General features: G+C 41.9%; 1 protein-coding gene across 3 annotated transcripts; it reads left to right on the top strand.

Annotated features, from left to right (window-relative positions):
• Nucleotides 1-497: 497 nt before the first annotated feature.
• On the top strand, nt 498-17,928 carry LOC100682486 (eIF-2-alpha kinase GCN2). 3 transcript variants are annotated; one of them, XR_006421633.1, is made up of 30 exons: nt 498-950; nt 1,761-1,832; nt 1,923-1,982; nt 2,056-2,161; nt 2,948-3,052; nt 3,899-4,360; nt 4,957-5,088; nt 5,190-5,276; nt 5,374-5,460; nt 5,570-5,666; nt 6,173-6,290; nt 8,721-8,775; nt 8,879-9,045; nt 9,670-9,857; nt 10,295-10,443; nt 10,599-10,848; nt 11,406-11,664; nt 11,788-11,884; nt 13,172-13,252; nt 13,385-13,441; nt 13,647-13,778; nt 13,856-13,942; nt 14,154-14,262; nt 14,343-14,479; nt 14,964-15,068; nt 15,965-16,053; nt 16,151-16,253; nt 16,325-16,447; nt 17,004-17,222; nt 17,311-17,928. XR_006421633.1 is itself a non-coding variant. In XM_044469094.1 (30 exons), the coding sequence occupies exons 1-29, from the start codon at nt 832-834 to the stop codon at nt 17,112-17,114; spliced, it is 3,744 nt and encodes a 1,247-aa protein (XP_044325029.1). In that variant the 5' UTR covers nt 498-831; the 3' UTR covers nt 17,115-17,147; nt 17,311-17,928. The 3 variants fall into 3 exon arrangements, 1 of the variants encoding a protein (XP_044325029.1); XM_044469094.1 differs by having other exon boundaries at nt 17,004-17,147; XR_006421634.1 differs by having other exon boundaries at nt 499-950; nt 17,004-17,217.
• Nucleotides 17,929-20,769: the final 2,841 nt, after the last annotated feature.

Below are 20,769 nucleotides of genomic sequence, written 5' to 3'. Positions count from 1 at the left end.
GTTGCGTGTGTTTGCCTTGAATTCTTGCTATATGTCAACAAAAATTTGGTAATATCTACCCTCACAAACTTTTCACTGCAATCGAAGAGACTATTTCAACATGTCATCGTTGTCACTACTTAGAAAATAAAACCTAAAAAAGAGACCTATTAAGACTGAAATTAACGAAAATGATTATTAACAAAGGATCCCTTTAGCGCTGGGGGCGACATTTGCAAAAGGTTTTTTATGGCAAATTCTTCAAACTCACATGGCAATTACTTTGGAAACACATAGGTATTCTGGCAAACAACGGATTTGTTGTGAAAATTGCCATGTCGCCTGAAGGAAATCGCCAAACTTTCGACACATGAATTGCGGCGAAACGTTCGTTTTGCTATGCACCTAGCGAATGTTCGCTGAATAACATTGTCCTTAGCGAAAAGGATGGATCCCACTCATCCATCTGCTGACGTGAGAGATAGAGAAGGAGGCGGCGGGGTGGAGAGGACACTGGGTGGCGGCTAGCCGGCTAGAGCAGAGGAAGGAAACGCTCATCCGAACCGAAGTTGGTCACAAGGTCTCGCCGCCTCTGCGCTGAGCGGATCGAGATAACAGTCTGGACCCCGGTCACGACGCACGCAGCCCCTTCCACTCCATTCCACGTCAAAACCTCCTCCCCGGACTCGAGTCAGAGAAACCCCAGCACACAGATCCCCTCCCTCACCCGGAACATCCAATCCGATCAACCCCGCCCCCCCGCGGGACCAAATCGCCGCCGCCGCCGCCGCCGCCGCCGCACCCCCTCTGCTTCGGCGCTGCCTCCGACGCGGCCGCGCGCGCTCCGCTCCGATGGGGCACAGCGCGAGGAAGAAGAAGAAGAAGGGCGGCGCCGGGCGCAAGGCGGCCAAGGACCACGCCGCGCAGCTCGAGGGCGACCAGACCGCGCTCACGGACGAGCTCACGGCGCTGTAAGCCCCCATTGCACCAGCCCCAGTCGCACCGATTTCGTGCTGCGCCCCTGTTCGGTTTTTCAAGTTCTCGGCAATCTGCGAACCCAGTGTTGTTCAGCTGTCTCTGCTTGAATACTGGAGTAGTTTGATAGCATTTGTTTCTGCTTGAACCCAGTGTTTTTCAAATTTTCGCAATCTGCGAACCCAATGTTGTTCAGCTGTCTCTACCTGAATACCGTACTAGTTTCGTAGCATGTGGTGCACATTTCTCCGACCGGTGCCCTATGAGATTCTGGAGGTAGCATCACCTTTTGTTTTTGGAATTGGATTGCCATACTGACTGTCACAGATGGTTTACACTATGTGATGATCTTACGCTGTCTAATATGTTAGTAGTCTTTTGGAAACTACAAAGCTTGGGTTCCTGTAGAGTGTAGAGTATTTGCTCATTGTATATGTTTATGTGCCAAGTCGATTGTCAAGTATGCTTTTATTGCTCTGTTCCTGATGACTCCATGGTGGGTGGTCCTGAGTATGTAGGTGCCTAACATTTTGTCTATCGCCAGCTCTGTTTGTTATTGCGTACTTTTGGTACTTGGTCTAGCCCTTCTGTTCTCTGGTTGCTTTGTGATCGTCAAATTAGAATTATGGGATGTGGAGTATTATCCAACTGTTCGATACAGAATTTCAGGGTGGACTGAGTACTGACAAGTTATAATTGACTTACTCTGCAAATTGTCAACCAAGGCACTAAAATAATTTAGTCTCCCTGCTTCTTATGTGTTTTGGTTATCTCATCTTAATGCCACCTTTTGGTATATCAATCAGGGCTGCAATTTTTCTCGAGGACTTCAAAATAACTTCACAATCACCTCACACCCGATTTAGCATATGTATCAGGTATTGTCTTATGTGACCCCAAACATACTTCTAAATGTATCACTATGTATTTGACCATCTAAAGTTTCTACATTAATGAATAACATACAGGCCTTACTCTGACGGCATGGGCTTTGGAGATTTAAATGTTTCGGCTATTCTTGATGTAATGTAAGTCTTTTTGTTTAAGAGATGTTTCGTGTGTTTTGCATTTGATGACATCTGTCTTGTGATTATAATACAGTTGCTTTGCTGGTTACCCCCACAAGTGCCCAAAGTTGCGAATCATACCTGAGAAAAACTTGTGTAAAGAAGATGCTGATCGGCTACTTTCCCTTCTTTCTGACCAGGTATTTTGACTTTATTGCCTATCACTTTTGGTTGAATCCTTTGACAGAGGACAGTTGAGTGCCCACGTGTTGCAATGGATCAAAATATATCATGACCAATTTAAAAGTCGGAATTAGTTTTATGGCAAGGAGCAGCTCAGGAGATAAGGTCTCGTTAAAAGAAAGATGGATAGGGTATGCTTATAGTTTGCTTAGGATTTTTGGTGGAGGTGATTTATGTGGTGTGCTCATTCCCTGTGTGGTTTCTTAGCTGAAGGTGGACAAACACACCACTCATCACCAATTGTCCCTTTAACTTCTGAGGGCGACAACTTAACTTGATGCGGTACAATTGATACATGACTAACGGCAACTAAATAACACAACTAACCGATCACACACTTACTAACGCTATGAGCCTTGACAGTAAAAAATAGAGACTGCAATAGCGTCATGACCTCATTCAAGTTTGTGACTTTATGGGCCTAAGCTCGTACTGTTATTTGGTTTGCTTCTAAATATCATTTTCATTGAACTGTTGTTAGTCCTGGAACTTCAGTACTAGAGTAGCATCCGAAAGCTGAGTACCTTAGTAAGTTAGTAGTATGCCAGTCAAGAAAACCAGTTTAAGGTATTTTGTTCAAAATTCGATTATCTAGATCGCAAAGATAAAATTTATGTTTCGCTATTATCTTATTAAGTAAAAGTTTTGCGTATCAGTCAACGATGTGAAATGTGATAATTGCTTTCCCTTGGTATGTGCATATACTAAGCACCTTTGACTCGTCTGTTGGTGTTTGTTTTCAGGCAAACATTTATTCCCGAGAAGGGCGTGTTATGATTTTCGATTTGGTAGAGGCTGCCCAAGAATTCCTGTCAGAAATTGCTCCAGCTACTGATTCAACGAGTACTGTAAGTTGATTTCATGACATTCATTAGAATACATAACATGGTTTTTGTCGCCCTCCTCATTGTTCTTGTATGCGATGCATTACCCATTTGTCATTATGTCATTAATTTTCTGTCATAAAAGATAATCAAGATTGCCCCGTAAAAATAAGATAAGCAAAATTCATCCTTTTCCTGACCACTTTCTGTTGACTTAAGATCAATGATATCTCTTCGCATGCTCCTTGTGTGCTTGAGAAAGTAGACCAGTTAGCTTTTCTTGTTTAGTTCAGCGAGGTTTGCTGAAGTTGCATTTAACTTGGGATTATAGGTTATCTATCACCTTCACCGGTTGATGCTATACTACAATTTTTTGATATGCTACACTTCTACTTTTGACTCATTTGGTCAGCTAATTACATCATGTTTATTTCACATGTTACTTGGTAATTAGCGCACCGTGTTTTATGATATATATTATGAGAACTTGTGGTAATGCTCTATTTCACATTTTGTGTGATCTTGAACTCGTGCAATAGCACTTTTTTTAGAATGTGCAAACCACTGCATGTGTATATAGTAGATAGAAAGAAATGAGGTCTTAGAGACTGTACAAGCCATAGCAGAAAAAGGACCACCAGGAGTACTCATGCAATAACTCTATTGTTAAGGTACTTGATCAGTATGGTTTAAATATACAATCTATTGCCTCTGCTACACACTGCAACTTTTAATAACTTATCCTAGGATTTAATGTATGTATGGGATTACTTGTTTTTCTCCTTCATCACTGGATAACTTAATTTTGTTTATTTATCGAGCTTTAGCATAAGAAACATATCTTAGGAGGCTTATTATCCTATGTTGCAGGCTCCTCACTTAGGTTCAAGTACAATACAGGAAATAACTGACGCAGATGTGAATGCTAGCCTTGACAGTGGTCCTTATCCTGGAATCTTTTACATCTATAACTCATTCGATTTGTATGGTCAACTATATGAAGACAATAGTTGGCAAAGGCAAGGTTTCGACCCAACAACTGATAATGCCAGGAAAAATATTGGATCTCAAGTCAATTCAAATGTTAGAAGCAAGAGGAAAACAGTCGACGAGAAATCCCGTTTTTCAGCTGATAAGATCAATGCTGCAAAAAGTTCATCTCAGGATAATGCTGAGCATGCCATGAAGCATGGTGTTGTACGAGAGGTAGTTCCAAGTTTACCTGCTGTTGCAGAGGAAACTGATAATGACAGCAAAACTTTGTCCACAAGCAACGGAGGAGGTATGGCAGATACTCCAGAGAGGAGTTTCAGCAGTGTACATGAATCCGAGGTGATAAAACAGAACTTCTATAGGTCCTCGGTGCTATACAGTTTTCCTTTTAGTATACTATGACATATGATTCACATATCCCCCCCCCCCCCCCCCCCACCCACACCCAAAAAAAGGAGTTGTTTATTTGAAGGACAGTCTGATTTGAGGAATGCTGATATGGAGAAAGAGAAAACAGTATAATAATGCGAGATTTCAAAGGAACACTTTACAGTCTAAGTTTTACATGAACATTCAAATTTTCTTTCATCCTATTTCTTTTCACGGCTTTGAATTCTGTGCTATATTGTTTTGTTGTACTTTCGATCTTTGTTCTTTTATTGGTATTTTTTATGCTTTTCTGTTTGGTAAATTGATAGCTCTAGCTTTCATTTTCTATCAGGTGTCAATTTTTATTCCTAAAAAAATGTTTATTTGATGGCTTGCCTTTTTTTGGGTGAAATTAGATGGTTTGCTAGAAACTTCTGCAGTGCTGCTCCTACTTTATTACCTGTACTACATTTCTGCTTACTTTTGAATGATCACATCCACACTGATATACTGAAACGAGTCATCCAAAATGCTGAATCTGACGGCATATTTGTTAATCCTCGTAGGACTCTGACCTTGCAGATGACGGTTGGAATGATGCAGATTCTGCTCCAGACTCTGGCTCTTCAAATGCGCCATCTCATGTTTCAGACATGTTTGATGATGCTTCGCAAAATAAGAAAAGGGACTTAATTCTGGTATTAGTTTTGCATACATATTTCTTCCAATGAGATTTTCTCATCTCTTTTTGAGCAGGATTTTCTCCTTGAGTAGTGACCATGTTTGGTACCCTCATTAGGTACACTTGCTTCGGTTAGCCTGTGCGTCAAAAGATTCTCTTTCGGCTGCTTTGCCAGTAATATCATCGGAGTTATGCAACATAGGGGTGTGTCAATCTAGTATAATTATTTATGTTTCCTTGCCAATTTCTCTTTATCACATTTCCAAGTTAGATGATTTACATGTTATTTTCTGTTAACCAGGTTCTTTCTGAATGGGCTAAGCAATTAATTTCTGAATCTCCTGCTGTTTTTGGGGAAACTTTTGATCATGTTTTTGGGCAGCAAATGGTATGCCACACCTGATACTGTTCTGCCAACTCATGATTTACTTCTACCAATACTGATGTGGTTTTGGTCGTTTCTAATTGTTATTTGGCTTTCTGATGACATCAAACAGATATCTTCAGAGTGCTCTCTATTTTGGAGGGCTGACAATTCCTCATCTAGGCCAAATTCCCGTTATTTAAATGATTTTGAAGAGCTCCGTTCACTTGGTGAGTGTCTTGCTTCTGCTTGATACTGTTCTGCGTACTATGTCAGAATGGACCAATCATTTACCACATTCCTGGATAATTTAGATGTTGGGTACGCACCAATTACTGTGTTCTGTACTATGCAAATGAGGTTCTACTCCATGAAGATACTTTTAAAAAGTTTTAAACATGATTTAGACCAAAAGGTAAGGAGTTCATGAGAAGGTTTGACACTTACCGAGCTTGATAGGCCTTAGATCCTTCAGGTGCTTAACCTGCTCAATATTTCACATTAAGTGACTGGCACGAGTGGTGCTGGATTGTTCTGTATTCACTTTTTCATTTGATATGGTAAGTAAGACAGTTATGCTAAGATGATTGATAGTTGTATAAGTTATGGATTGATGTCGTTCTATATGCCCAAAAAACTCATTATAGTGGATTAGTATGTTTAAATATATGTGCACTTACTAAATGAATGTATTTACATGGATTAGTATTAACTCCTAAGAAATCATTTGTGACAGGTCAGGGGGGCTTTGGCCGTGTGGCATTGTGTAAAAACAAGCTCGATGGACGCCAATATGCTGTAAAGAAGATACGCCTCAAGGATAAAAGTCCTCAAGTGAACGAAAAGATTCTAAGGTTAGTTGAGATGTGCTGTCTCCCTATCCTTTACATGGACGTATTTGCAATTTTACTTGCTAACTGGTGCATCTTCATTGCATCCAAGCACACCTGCTCCTCAAAAGAATAGTGACTGTTTGCACTAAGAGGCATCATTTTGCACTTTTTGTCGACAAAATGTTGGTCTGTATTCTTGCACAAAAAAAGACAAGGGGTGAAGGGACGGGTTTATTTATCAATTATATGTGTACCCAATTTGACTATTTTTGTGCAGAGCAAACATACGTTTGTCGTTTTTTCTCTGCAAAAGTTTGCAAGTGTGCATAATATTCCCACATGCACATATATGATTTTTTGTGGATTATTTCGAAATGTATTTCTTTTCTTGCCTGATAGCAATTACCGGTTGTTAACCAATGTTGTCGAGTTATGCCAAAAAACTTGACAATTTTACTGTTTCCTTGAGATAAACTATTGAATGACTACACTGAGTACCAACATACTCTAAAACTTTTTTGGTAATATAGTACTCCCTCCGTCCGGGTTTATTGGGCCCCTGGGCGGAGGGAGCTCGTCCGCTCTTATTAGGCCCCTTAATCGATATGGCTGCCAAAAGCAAAAAACGCTTCGTTGCTTTCTCGATCTCCCCAGCCGCGGTTCGTCTTCCAAAGCGCATTAAATTTCCAACCGCTGACACGCAGAAGAAGCTGCTATACATTGAGCAGACTAGTACTCCTCCCAGCACAACGCCACAACAGTAGTCCCAGGAAAGAAACCAGCGTCTCGCCGGCCGGATGCAGCGCCGTACTAGCATGTCGTCGCGACCGGAGGCGGAGCACAGCGTCGACGTTGATCCGGACGCGGAGACCCAGTCCGGGCTGGGCTTGGACGCGTCGCCGACCAACCTCGCCGCTGCTGGGCACACAAATACGTACTGTTCCATTGCATATTGGAACTAAAAAATGAGTGTTCATACACAAAGCAAGCAAACCTACTTAGATCGATGCTGTTGTTGGTCTCATGATCTTCAGTGTTCTGGTCCGTGTCGTGGCCTTCTTCCTCGACATGCTGGTCCATGCCATGGCCGTGCTCCTCGCCGTGCTGGTCCATGCCGTGGTCGTCCTCGCCGTGCTGGTCCATGTCGTGGCCGTCCTCGCCGTGCTGGTCCGTACCCTGGCCGTCTTCCTCGCCGTGCTGGTCCGTGCCGTGGCCTTCTTCCTCGACGTGCTGGTCCATGTCGTGGCCGTCATACACGCCGCCATCGTGAGAACGGAAGGCGCCGCCGTCGTGGGCACCGTACGCGCCGCCGTCCTGTGCACAGTACGCACCGCCGTCCTGTGATCGAAAGGAAGCATAGCTCGATGACTTTGTGGTTGGTGGATGCTTAGAGCATGCCTATATTTATAATGGAAACACAAGTTCCTTTCAAAGCAAAAACATGGCGCGAGCTCTACTAATCAAAAACATGGCGCGAGCTCAAAACTGAAAAAACATGGCGCGAGCTTGCTCTCCAAACCAAAACTGCAAAAACATGGCGCGAGCATGCTCTGCTGATTTTTCCGCTGCTGCGTTTGTCTCCCAACCAGCCAATGCATGCCCTTCTAATCCTCCTTGATTGGCGCATGCATGCGCCATGCAGCATCCGAGCGAGCGCGCGCGAAAAAAGTAGCAGCAGCACCGCGCGTGAGGTGGCGTCTGGTTCGGAAGCGCCAGGGAATTAAATTGAGCGTGGGGCTGCATGTGGGTGAAGTGGGATTTGCTTTGGGCAGTAAATCGTGCATGGAAACCGAAGGACCAGCGCTTGTTTCCAGGGAATTAATCACGGTGCCTTGGTACCTGCGATTTGGTTGGGGGGCCTAATAAACCCGGACGGAGGGAGTATATACTGTCTAGCCCTGTACTCCAAGTCCATGCAGCTCTATGTGTTTTCATTTCATTTCCTTGATGTAGATAATTGGTCAGTAGCAGAGTAGCCGTTATGTTTAATGTACTAAACTAACTCCAGCATTGTCATTCCCTATCATATTCAATGAGTTGTTATAACTGTGTGAATTTAATAAATACACTAATTCACTTGTTACACCCTTTGATCCCAAACGTAAGTTGTTTTTGGACATGAACATGGTCTCTAAGGTGACACTTTAACCATCAGTATCTGTGAAATTTGTTGCTTCATATAATAAATAACTGTGCATTATGAGAATATGTTTGATGATGAATCTGGTAATTTCATCTTGGTAATGTTTGTATTTTTATATATTCACGGTCAAAGTAAAAAATGTTGGCACAGATTAGAATGACCTATGTTTTGATTTTCAGAGGAACATATACTCCGTATACTTGTAGGAGTTCAATAAGTCTTTTTTGCTTAATTTATCAACAATTTTTGAAGCATTTCTGCTCTCTCTTGTTTGATGTATGCAATTGCTATTTTGATGAGGTATTCAGAGAAGTTGCCACACTTTCACGACTGCAGCATCAGCATGTTGTTCGGTACTACCAGGTGAATATATTTATAAATCTAGTTTTTTCCTTTGAAGTTAGTTTTTATGTTCAAGTTTAGGAGATCATACAATTATATCTCACCTCTGTCTTTCCGATACTAGGCATGGGTTGAAACTGAATATGGTCAACGTCATGTTGTGAACACTGGGGGGTCCCGCACTGCTGAGAGCTCTATGTATAGTTTCGATGAGATCAGCTTATCAGACGCAGGTGCTGGAAATAAGCAGGAATCCACGTACTTGTACATCCAAATGGAGTATTGTCCTAGGTACGTTCATTACACAGTGCACTAGGAAGTTTTATTGGAACACAGGGTCTAAAGCTGGTCTTGCTACGTTAGTGTACAACAATTGAAAGAAACCGGAGAAACATCGGAGGAGAGTAACAATGCTGCATCTCACGACTCTCAGTACCTGGAACTTCAAATAACCTTCACTAAAGAAAGCTATGCTATTGTTATCTCTAAAGAAACGGGTGACATTTATATGAGGAGTCATGTCCTATACACAGACCTAGTCGTAGATTGAATTTTGTTTCAGGAGCTCAGGCAGGCAGTCTTTTCATAGTTGGGCATTGCTAGGGTTCACCTGTAAGCTTGATTTCTGACCAGACAGCTTTTAGTGTAGTTGTTGTACTTCACATATTCACTTTAGGAGTAATAGAAGTTAATATTTTCAGAACAAACAGACCAGACATACAATTAGAAAAGTGTCAATTGTAAACTTCTAAGCTGGGTGATGAGCATGATCTTCGGCCTGAGAATTCAGGTCGGTGGGACTGTGGACTACCCATTCTGTTTCTATATTTTGGTCATTTAGTGACACCACAATGCTAACTATGATATTGATGACGGTTTCTCTTTACCTAACTTTGTTTTGTGTGTTGTTTTCAGAACCCTGCGACAGGACTTTGAGACATATAGTTCATCTTTCAATGTCGACCATGCATGGCACCTATTTCGACAAATCGTGGAAGGCCTAGCACATGTTCATAGTCAAGGCATCATACACCGGGACTTGACACCTAGCAACATATTTTTTGATGTGCGCAACGATATCAAAATTGGTGATTTTGGTCTTGGTAGGTGAACTTTCTAGTTATATCCGGAACTGGACATTTCTTTGCAGTCGGTTGGACTTCTAATTTTATTTTCAACGGCATGTGCTGGTTAAGCCACAAATCATGTGGATTCATAGTTATAGTTATTGGCAATATTTTATTTCTTCCTGGAGTTGTGAGGTTGATAGGTTGGAATTTGTCATCTCAACATGAAGTGTTAAAATGACATACAAAGTTACAACTTCAGTCTTCTCTCCAGCATATTGACATTGAATATTGAATGAACCCACAAAACAGCGCATGTTAAATTGTCATGATTATCTTGGCATTATTCTTGGGGTTTGACATCCTGAATTGCAGATATTTTCTACTTAGTTAATTACCCTGTTTTATGTGAAGTGTAATTCTAGGTGATTTGGGGAAAGTTTGAACTGACACCATTTTAATCATTTTTTCAGCCAAATTTCTAAAGCTGGAGCAGCTGGATCATGACCAATATATTCCTACTGAAGGAATGGGCGTTTCAATGGATGGAACAGGTCAAGTAGGCACCTATTTTTATACTGCACCAGAGGTAGAACAGAAGTGGCCACAGATAAACGAAAAGGTCAGAATGGAGTTCTAATTTCTTCATTTAAAAAAATCAACAAATTGATATATCTTTGTTGAGAATTAGTTATTTCTTTCTTATGATAATAACAACTTCATATCAGCTGTAGTATTTTCTAAACTTATTTGGGGTATTATCTTGGTCATTTTCAGGTTGACATGTACAGTGCGGGTGTGATATTCTTTGAGCTTTGGCATCCATTTTCAACAGCAATGGAAAGACATCTTGTTCTCACTGATCTTAAACAGAAAGGCGAGTCTCCAATGTCATGGTCAACACAATTTCCTGGTCAGTCAAATCTATTAAAACGCTTACTGTGTCCAAGCCCGTCCGAACGTCCATCTGCGATTGAGCTTTTGCAAAATGACTTGCCTCCTCGGATGGAGGACGAGTGGTTAAATGGTAAGCTTTTGACTTTTCTGCATTAACATTAGGTCATACCATTTGAAGAACAGATCATGAGGCGATGTTTAATTGAATGGTGATGACTGCTAATTCTTTTAATTGATGATTTTGAAGTTTTTTCTATTTTGTGTGGTCCCTCTGCACAATACAGGCGGGGGAGAGGGGGTGGGGGTGGACATTTCTTTGTTTTATGCCTTTATCTGCTCATGTTTGTGCTTTATACTTTGTTTTCTCGAACATGCACTGGACCGCGTGTCTTTCTGTATTATAAGATGAGCACCAATGGGTAGTTATGCTGCACAAATATAGACTGCTTTGTTCTTTGTTGATTTCTTGACTGCAATTGTGCTGCTCAAATATAGACTGTTTGTCTGTTCTATGGTGCTCGCTTTGTGTGCTCTGTAATTTAATAAATTCATGTCCGTATCATTGTCATCACGGGCCTTTAAGGCAACTTGTTTCAGCCTTTTTCTTGTATATGGATACTGAATGTATTTGAAGTGGCAGTTCAATCTTTTTTACTTATTATTTCTGCCTTTGTCCACTTGATGCAGATGTACTTAGAATGATACAGACACCAGAAGACACTTACGTTTATGATCGAGTTATATCTACAATATTTAATGAAGATCGACTGGTCGCCAAAATGCAATGTCAGCATGAAAGCAGTAAGAAATCCACTTGTAAAAATGATAACAGTGAACTCTTGGATTCCATTATTGAGGTTAGCAAAGAGGTTTTTAAGCGACATTGTGCTAAAAGGTTCCAGATATCACCCTTGCATACATTGGATGGGAAATTTACTGAAAATAGGTGTGTTTGAATTCTAGTCCACTTACCTTATGAATATTTAATGTATGAAGAAGAGAAACTGGTGATTGTTCCATCACAACTACTCTGCACTAACATTTTATATTATTATTTGCAAAATTGTAGTGGACAGACAGTGAAGATCCTAACGCAAGGAGGAGAGATGCTAGAACTTTGCTATGAGCAGCGAACGCCATTTGTTATGAACGTTGCTGCTAACCAGGTCTAACAAGTGATATAGTTATTTTTTTAGTGCAATAGCCCTTACCTAATTGTGTGAGTGTGTATGCCTTGTTTTTGTTTTTACATCATATTTGCTCCCAACTTTTAGATCTATTTGTTCTATTTCCTATTTCCTTTAGAAATAGCGCGAGTTCCATGTAGGGGAATTGATCTGGAAATCATCAGAGTTGGGATGGAGCGGATCGGGCAACTTGGGCACAAACTTGATCAGGGTAATTGATGTCGTGAGAGTCGATTGGAAATAGAAATCGAGATGATACCAAGAAAAGATAAAAACCAATCTGCCTGTGTTGAGCAGGAGTTGTGTGTGCTGTGGGAAAAAAAACCTAGGGCTCTGATACCATGTAAGGAAGTACTCTCATTTCTAGGACAAGTATTTCCGGATGGAGGAAGTATGCAGATGTGCAACTTGTATTTCATAAGGCCATAGGGCGATAGCAACTTGTATTTCCATAAGGCCATAGGCCGATAGCAACTGGTATTTCCATAAGGTCATAGGCAGAAAACCCCTTATACAATGGGGATATTAGACAACTGATGCATGGAAAGCATATACAACTCTTATCAGTTTTTGGATTGGAGATGTTTCTAATGAATGGTAGTAAACCATTTGTTCCAGACTAGTAATAAATTTGAATGTACGTCTTGTGTAATGGATGGCGGTTCGACCCGCAATGTTGTATGGTGCTGAGTGTTGGCCGACTAAAAGGCGACATGTTCAACAGTTAGGTGTGGCAGAGATGCGTATGTTGAGATGGATGTGTGGCCACACGAGGAAGGATCGAGTCCGGAATGATGATATACGAGATAGAGTTGGGGTAGCACCTATTGAAGAGAAGCTTGTCCAACATCGTCTTAGATGGTTTGGGCATATTCAGCGTAGGCCTCCAGAAGCTCCAGTGCATAGCGGACGGCTAAAGCGTGCGGAGAATGTCAAGAGAGGCCGGGGTAGACCGAATTTGACATGGGAGGAGTCCGTTAAGAGGGACCTGAAGGATTGGAGTATCACTAAAGAACTAGCTATGGACAGGGGTGCATGGAAGCTTGCTATCCATGTGCCAGAGCCATGAGTTGGTTGCGAGATCTTATGGGTTTCACCTCTAGCCTACCCCAACTTGTTTGGGACTAAAGGCTTTGTTGTTGTTGTTGTTGATGTTGTTGTATTTGTATTGTGTAATGATTTCACTCATTCATTTGTAAGAGATTACCAGTGAGTACGATGATGTATAGCTAACAGAGAATACTTCTGTACACAATTCACTTACAGTTATCATCATGTAAGCGTTATGAAATATCATGGGTTCACAGAAGAGCAGTTGGCCATTCAACTCCTTATCGTTTTCTTCAGGTAATGTTCCATTTATATAATTATTATTTACTGTCTAGCCGGGTTATCGCCATATCTTTCTTTGTCTACTGTTTCATTGTCATGAAATCATTTCTAGATTCATTCTCTAAGATTATGTTCATGTCATTTTAGGGTGATTTTGACATCATTGGAGGTTCTTCACCAATAACACAGGCCGAAGTTATCAAGGTAATACAGTTTCGTGTGGCGCCATTTACCTTGTTTCTGTGACTGCATTTTTGCGTCGATCGTATATTCTTTAGATTATGTTTCGTTTGCAAATAGGGATGGCAATAATGCATTCCGAAGTAGGCATGCACAACTATCTTGGAGTTCTTTTTTCTTTAACATTGAAGTGTGTCGTGACATAAACAATTGCTCCATGCAACCATAGGTAGCTTTGGACCTTGTGAGACGTTTTTACAATTCGAAGGCAATTGTTATTCGGCTGAATCACAGCAAACTCGCTGAAGCAGTTTGTTCCTGGGCAGGAGTTCCTCAGGAACGAAGACAGAATGTTGCTGAGGTATGCTGTTTTGCCTTGACAGTTTCTATAATTTGCGGAATCATTTTAGCTGATACTTATCCTTTCCTGTTGTTCAGTTTCTATCTTCTACGCTTGTTCAATATTGCCCAAATAAGGCGGATCGTAAGTCACAGTGGAGTTTGATTCGAGGGCAACTATTACAGGTAGAACCCGCTCCACGAGTAGGAAGTGTAAAGTTTATTCATTCTTCACTCTTCATTAATGTGTCACAGGTTATCTTGTTTGTTGCGTTGTGTTTTCTGAATCGAACATACTAGTTATTTCTGTCGGTCTTGTAGTTACACACCTGAACATCATAAGAGACATTCTGTGGCAAATAATTTTCAGTTTAAGCTAATTTATTGAATGCACCAGGATCTTCGTCTTTCTGAAGAAGTTGTTGAGAAGCTACATAAAGCAGATCAACGTTTTTGTGGATCTGCAGATCTAGTACTTGCTAGATTAAGAGGGACTCTTTTCTATGGTAGTGGCTCTTACATTTCTTAACTAGCTCCTTAAACTAGGAATTTCTATGATGTCATCATTTTGTGTTTCCTGTTGTAGATAAATCTGCTTGCAAGGCTCTTGATGATCTCTCCACTTTCCTCAAATATTTGAGGATATGGTCAGTTGAAGAACATATTGCTATTGACGTACTTATGCCTCCTTCAGACTATTACTACACAGATATGTTTTTTCAGGTGATGAACTGTAACTTTATATCTTGTCTTATCTGCAATTCTAAAGCATTGGTGAATAGTACGGTTGTATCTTTGGAGATAATTATTTTTCAGTTCTCATGATATGCAGCATAGGCTGTACATTCTCGTCTTATATTTACTTTTTCATAACGTGTTGAGAATATGGTAATTGGAATAAATAGTACTGTAATTTTCTTCTCCATCTCAACACTTGTTAAGTTCAGTCGCATGGTTTGATGGGTTAATAACTTAATATGCACAAAACATACCTTACTGCTTGATGACATACTACCTTGTCATCAGTATGGCAATAAAACGTACTGTATTCTTCTTATTAATCTCAACATTTGTTAAGTTCAGTCACATGGTTTAGAAGATGATATGTTAATATGTGCAAAGCATATCTTACTGTTTGATGATATAATTTCTCATTAGCCATCAGCCCATCACTATGGTATATACGATTAACCATGTTTCATCACAGATATACTCAAAAGAAGGTAATCCTGTGTTGAGTTCCCATGAAAAGTTGCTTGCTGTTGGAGGACGATATGATATGTTGATGGAAAATGCTTGGGATAAGACACATGTAAGTTGTACTTAATGCTACTGTATGCTTGAGGGGAACTTAAAAGAATTAATGAAACTGTTTGCAGTAACAAGTAACTACATATAGATGGCACGGAATCCTTACCTGGCAACTTTAAGGACATCTTAAATTTTCAAGACCCTTTTTATTGCACACCCATAGAAGTAGATTTGCAAGGGAATGGATGTACATAACAGAAGAGTGCTTTACCACTGCACCAGCTGTTCTGTTGTGCAGCTCTTTCACCAGCAATGTGATGCGAGGTGTACATAACTCTAATTCTTCCTTTAGCATTGATGTCCTGATAAGGAGAAATAGATAATATACCTTGACAGGGAGGCTTCTAACCTGTGCTTCAGGAAGATGCAAAGGAGATGAGTCACGAGATGGAACTTTTGTGGCATTAGAACTAAGGAGTGACTAGGGGGGTACATATCATGTATTTTATGTACTTCATAACTTTTCACTGGCCAGCTACAGATGGGAAATTGTGAGAAGTGCAAAATGTGGAAGGAAAAGTAGGTCCAGAAACTTTTCTCAAATTATCTGTACCGTAGCCATCCCCTAGAATACATTGTTTGTTTTGATAGGAAGCCGCTCACGCCATATGATTAAAATAGCAGTTTGATCTCTATCTGCTTAGAAACTCACTCTGCAGCTTTTGATAGGAAGTCGCTCACGCCATATGATTAATAACAGTTTGATCTCATCTGCTTAGAAACTCACTCTGCAGTCTCCAATCATGACTACATTCAAATGCGGGTGATTCCTCGGGACGAGAAAACAAAGGAGTTATATAATTGTTGTTACCACGACATTTTCCCCTGTGAATGCCTATCATACAATCAAAATGAAAGATTGTCAACTGATTAACTTGTATTTGATAACCTGCACAGAAAACCAAACCCCCGGGTGCTGTTGGTGTGAGCATTGCACTTGAGAAATTCCTTCCTAATAATCCTTCATCTGACGTTGGGTTGCCAAGGTTACACAACTGATCATCTATCTGTACTGCACTCTACATCCCCCTTTAATCGGTCACTGAAATTCCTTTAGACGCACTAATAATTTTTGAAAATCAGGATTGAAAATAGCATCAGTGTACTTGTCTGTTCAAAGGGTGGCGGTGGACTCTTAAACGAGCGCATGGAACTTGTTGCAGAACTTTGGGAAGCTAACATAAAGGTGAATTCTACACAAGCCTTGCAGACTATATATATTTTTTCAGCCAGTGCTGATAGATTTACTATTATTAGGCCCAGTTTGTTCCTCAGGAAGACCCAAGTCTTCAAGAACAATATGAGTACGCCAGTGATCATGACATCAAATGCCTTGTATTTATCACTGAAGCAGGTCTTTCGCAAACAGATCTTGTGAAGGTAAATATGTGAGGTTATATTACCTTATTGTGTTTTTACACTGTTAAGAACTGGTGTTTTATTATCATCGTCACAAAATAAAGAGGCTGTGACATGAATACCAGAATGATGTGCACTGATTTGCATTTGGACCATCTGCTTCTATTGTGAGTACAAATCTTAAGAAAAGCTCAAATCTGGTTTTACAGTTGTGCCTGTTTTTCTTTACTGTACCTTCTTGCTAGGAAGACTTCTTGAGTGTCTTGTATGAATTCAACATATTTTCAAAAACATTGGATTTCTTTCTTTATTTTGGATAATCTTTGAGTTTGCTGGGTTCCATCTGAAAAATCTGTTACGTGATATGTTTTCTGCTGTCCTTTATTCTAATGTCGTACGGAGGCACGCTAAAAACCTCATGCAAAATAGTGAAAATTTTAGGATAGATACAAACTTGACCATTGATGTCTATTTCGACGAGGAAAATTAACGTCAAGGAAAACCGCGGATCGTTCTACCTGCACTTGGTTCACAGGAAATTACTAATGTTTCTAAGCTTTTATTATCTTTGGTTCAGGTTAGACATCTCGATGCAAGAAAGGAGAAAGATGTTGAAAAGGAAGAAATTGTGAAGTTCCTGTCTGAAGCAATATCTTTACAGTTCAAAAATCCTACAATCTGGAGCTGATTGGCAATCCGCTCCTTAGTGAATTTTGGTCAGGTTTGCTATTCCAAAGGATCGATCGATATCAGACTTTTTATCTACCTGTCCTGGATATAATCTTTCTATGGTCGGGTTAGTTTCCATTATTTTCTCGAGTACCATCTTTTTCTGCGGCTGAGCCAGCTTGTGGTTACTGATATTTTTCTCTTTGAACTTCCAGGTGAAAGCAGTGTTGCCTTTACAAACATTTTCACCTACACCAAACGCATTCATGATGCTACAGTACAAGATTGCAAGGTGACTGGTGGCTTTGTGCAATCTTGGTTGTCCCTGCATGGGCCAAGATTATGCGGTGTGTCCTCAGTTCAAGAAAAGTGATTTGATTTGACGGCTTGTTGTAAGCCTGATTGTCCTGGAGCAGTATCGCGGTCAATGCAAGCTGACGGGTAGCTGTTGTACGGCAATATTGGCTGCCACCATTCTGTGGATAGCTAGATGGGGAGAGTTGCTTCTGCGATGTGACCATGGTGCTGCAATCCTGCACAACGTTCTTGTTGATAGTGGAACGGCTGTGCAACAGGCTCACCTAGTTACGCCCTTTGCAAATTTTTTGGCTTAATTTTTTTACAGAAGGCAGTCTTGTGAATGGTTCAAATTGTTTACAATCATGTACAGACCAATTTTCCTTCTTTGATGCTCATAGGAAATGCCCAGTTTTGCAACTAGCTTAGCTTGACAAGCCAGTGCAGTTTTGCTACATATCAGTCAAAGTAGAATGTATGTAATCTGTGCACGGTGCTAGAGAGCATCACTAGATTCAACTCAAGTGTTTTCGTCACTGTGCCAAGTAACCAACCCGGCATGAGAGGCCGGTGTCGTGCGTTGCTCTTTGCAGTTGTCACCTCCTGTTTGAGCCCTTCGTCAAACTGAACACCACATGATTAGGTAAAGCTAGCTACTGTCCGTCTGTGTCTGTCACTGCTAGGACCATTCTAGCAGTTCTTGTTCTTTATTCGCACTAGACGAGCACTGCTCGCCTGCCCGTTGGAAATTCACGCCATGTACTGTGCGGTGCACAAGGAATGCCGCCATTCGAGAAGGAATCTATCGCCCTCCCAACTCGTAAGTCTCCTCCCATACTATTAAGCTAACCCGGCATGTCCAAACGATTCTTAGCACGGGGATTAATCTACCAAATCCATGCACGCGCATCGCGAACCACAGGTCAGTCCCGGTCGACTGCCACCCTTTTCAATTCAGGGATGAGCTGCAATCCAGTGAAGCCGGGCTAGCCAGCTGCAATTCGTGCATCTACCCGAGGAATGAGAGAGCGCCGGCCTGTCGGCGGTTCGGCACGTGCGGCCCGCACGGCCCCCCACGTGCGGCAGCAGGCACATCTGCCGCGCCGCGCGCCGTCGATGTCCGATCGGACGGTGAGATCGCGGGCGACGGTCGACGACCGAGATCCGCATCCGACGGTACAGTGGGGACTGCTTGCTCCACGCGGTTTCGGTTGACCTGTAGTTTTCTTGGCCTTTCTTTTCTCCTGTGCCTCTGCGGCTCAATAACTTGAATATGAAGAGGAGTGCAGACCAACTACCTGCCAAAACGCGTTTGCATGCGACTTGATGACAAGGGCCGGCCACCGTTTTCGTCGGTATCCTTTCGGGAGCTCTCGCTTCTCACCTCACCTGGCATGGCAACAGGTGTCTCCAGCCCCCAAACGTAGGAGGTACTATCGGCGGCAGCATATCCTCTTCTCTTGTTTAGGAGGACCGGACGTTCAGACAATCAGACGTGACAAGATGTTCGCTTTATATTAACAAAACAAATGGTGCTGTATGCCGCTGCATTTGAGGAGAAAAATGGAAAGTAGTTTGTCCATATGTTTGCAGCATTTCCTTCCCTTCGTTTATTTGAGTATATATGTATATTGAGTGGGCAGTACGTGCCAGCAAGTCTTTTAGTATGAAAACATGGAGATATACAAGGGCATCTCCAACGCCGGCCGGCGTCCCAAAACGGACATACTAGTATTTGTCCGTGGACTGGTCCGGACTCGTCCGCGGGAAGTGATACGGTAGCGGACCATCCAACTCTGTCCCCTAAACGTCCGTCTCTGTTGTTTTTTTCTTAAGTCCGCAACACTTAAAATATTTACGAATATAGTTGTCCCCATCTTTACCGCACGCAGATGCTCAATCAAATCTTTCTTGAGTTGCTCGATTTAGAATTCGTTGACGCATTTGGACAAACTCATCAAACATGGTCAGATTCTGACGTGGAAGTTAGATAGGATCACCTATGTTCTCAAAGTTCATACCCCCGACAACATCTTCATCCCGACAACATCTTCATCCGCATCTTCAGTCACATTGTGCATGGTCACATAACATATCACCACCTTCCACAAGGTCTCCACATCCCATTGTTTAGCAAATCCACGGACAACTGCAAAACGGGTTTGGAGCACTCCAAATACCGTCTCCATATCCTTTCTAGCTCCTCCTTGTCTTTGGGCAAAGTGAGTCTTTTCTGATCAACTGGCTCAGAGATGGTCAAGGTAACCCACAGAGGATAGATACCATCAGCCAAATAGTGGCCTATGTTTTTCTCATGCCCATTGACAACTTAGCTGCATGGAGGAGCTTGTCCTTCGGTCCACCTAGCAAACAATGGAGACCGCTGTAGCACATTGATGTTAATGTGACACCAAAACATGCCAGAGAAAGCATGCCAAATTCAGAGGTCCTGTGATGTAATTGTTTCAAGAATGATGGTGGGCTTCTTATCATGGCGCTGATATTGTCCTTGTAGAGCTTTTGGGTAGTTTTTTCATCTCCAATGCATGCAATCAAGAGATCTGAACATCCATGGGCATCCTCTTGCTTCCAAGAGTGCCATGAGCCTCTCGGTGTCTGTGACTGTTAGTTCTCTCAAGTAATGAGGTCCAAACACCCTGACCACCCCAGTAGCAAATCTGACCATGGCGTCTCCGTATGTGCTCTTAGATATTCAGAGGTACTTGTCCCACGAATCTATAGTCGTGCCTTATGCAAGCATTCACTATGTAGCCATGCACTTGTGCTAACAGAGGAATCTAATTCTTCCTACAACATCCTTGTTCAAGATGAAGTAGTCATCGTAGGACCGGATGCCATTGTCGATGCGACCGAACACATTTTTTCGCACTCCAAAGCACCAACGAAAATTGTCAGCAAATAGGGCATCGGGGGTGAAGTAGTCATCCATCAGCGTCAAATGCCCACGTGCACTGTTCCAATCTAACACTCGATGGTCATTGGTCTATCCCTTGAAATAGAGCACATGCTCCGCACGCTCCACATCTGGAAGAAACGCTTGCATCATCGTTGTTGTACCCGCATAACCCTCCTCATCGGACGAGTCGTTGGACGACTCAATGTAGTGCTCGTACATGGACTCCATGTTTAAATCCATTGCTTCAAAGAAGGGGGAAAAAGTCAAAATTTTAACACGGGCATTTCACCAAATAATTACCGGACGTGGTGACCCCACGGACAGCATCCGCATGGGTGGATGGTACCTGCATGGTGGACGGACGAGTGGTGACGAATGACGGCGTAGGCAAAGCGCGTGGCGACTGGGTGGAGCGGTGGAGGCAGCGGAGGTCCTACAAGGGCTTGACGGACGACCAAGG

This window comes from Triticum aestivum, chromosome 2B, assembly GCF_018294505.1.
Source record: "Triticum aestivum cultivar Chinese Spring chromosome 2B, IWGSC CS RefSeq v2.1, whole genome shotgun sequence".
Classification (NCBI taxonomy): Eukaryota; Viridiplantae; Streptophyta; class Magnoliopsida; order Poales; family Poaceae; genus Triticum; species Triticum aestivum.
The sequence above is the reverse complement of the archived record's forward strand: the minus strand, read 5'-3'. Positions and strand labels throughout refer to the sequence as shown.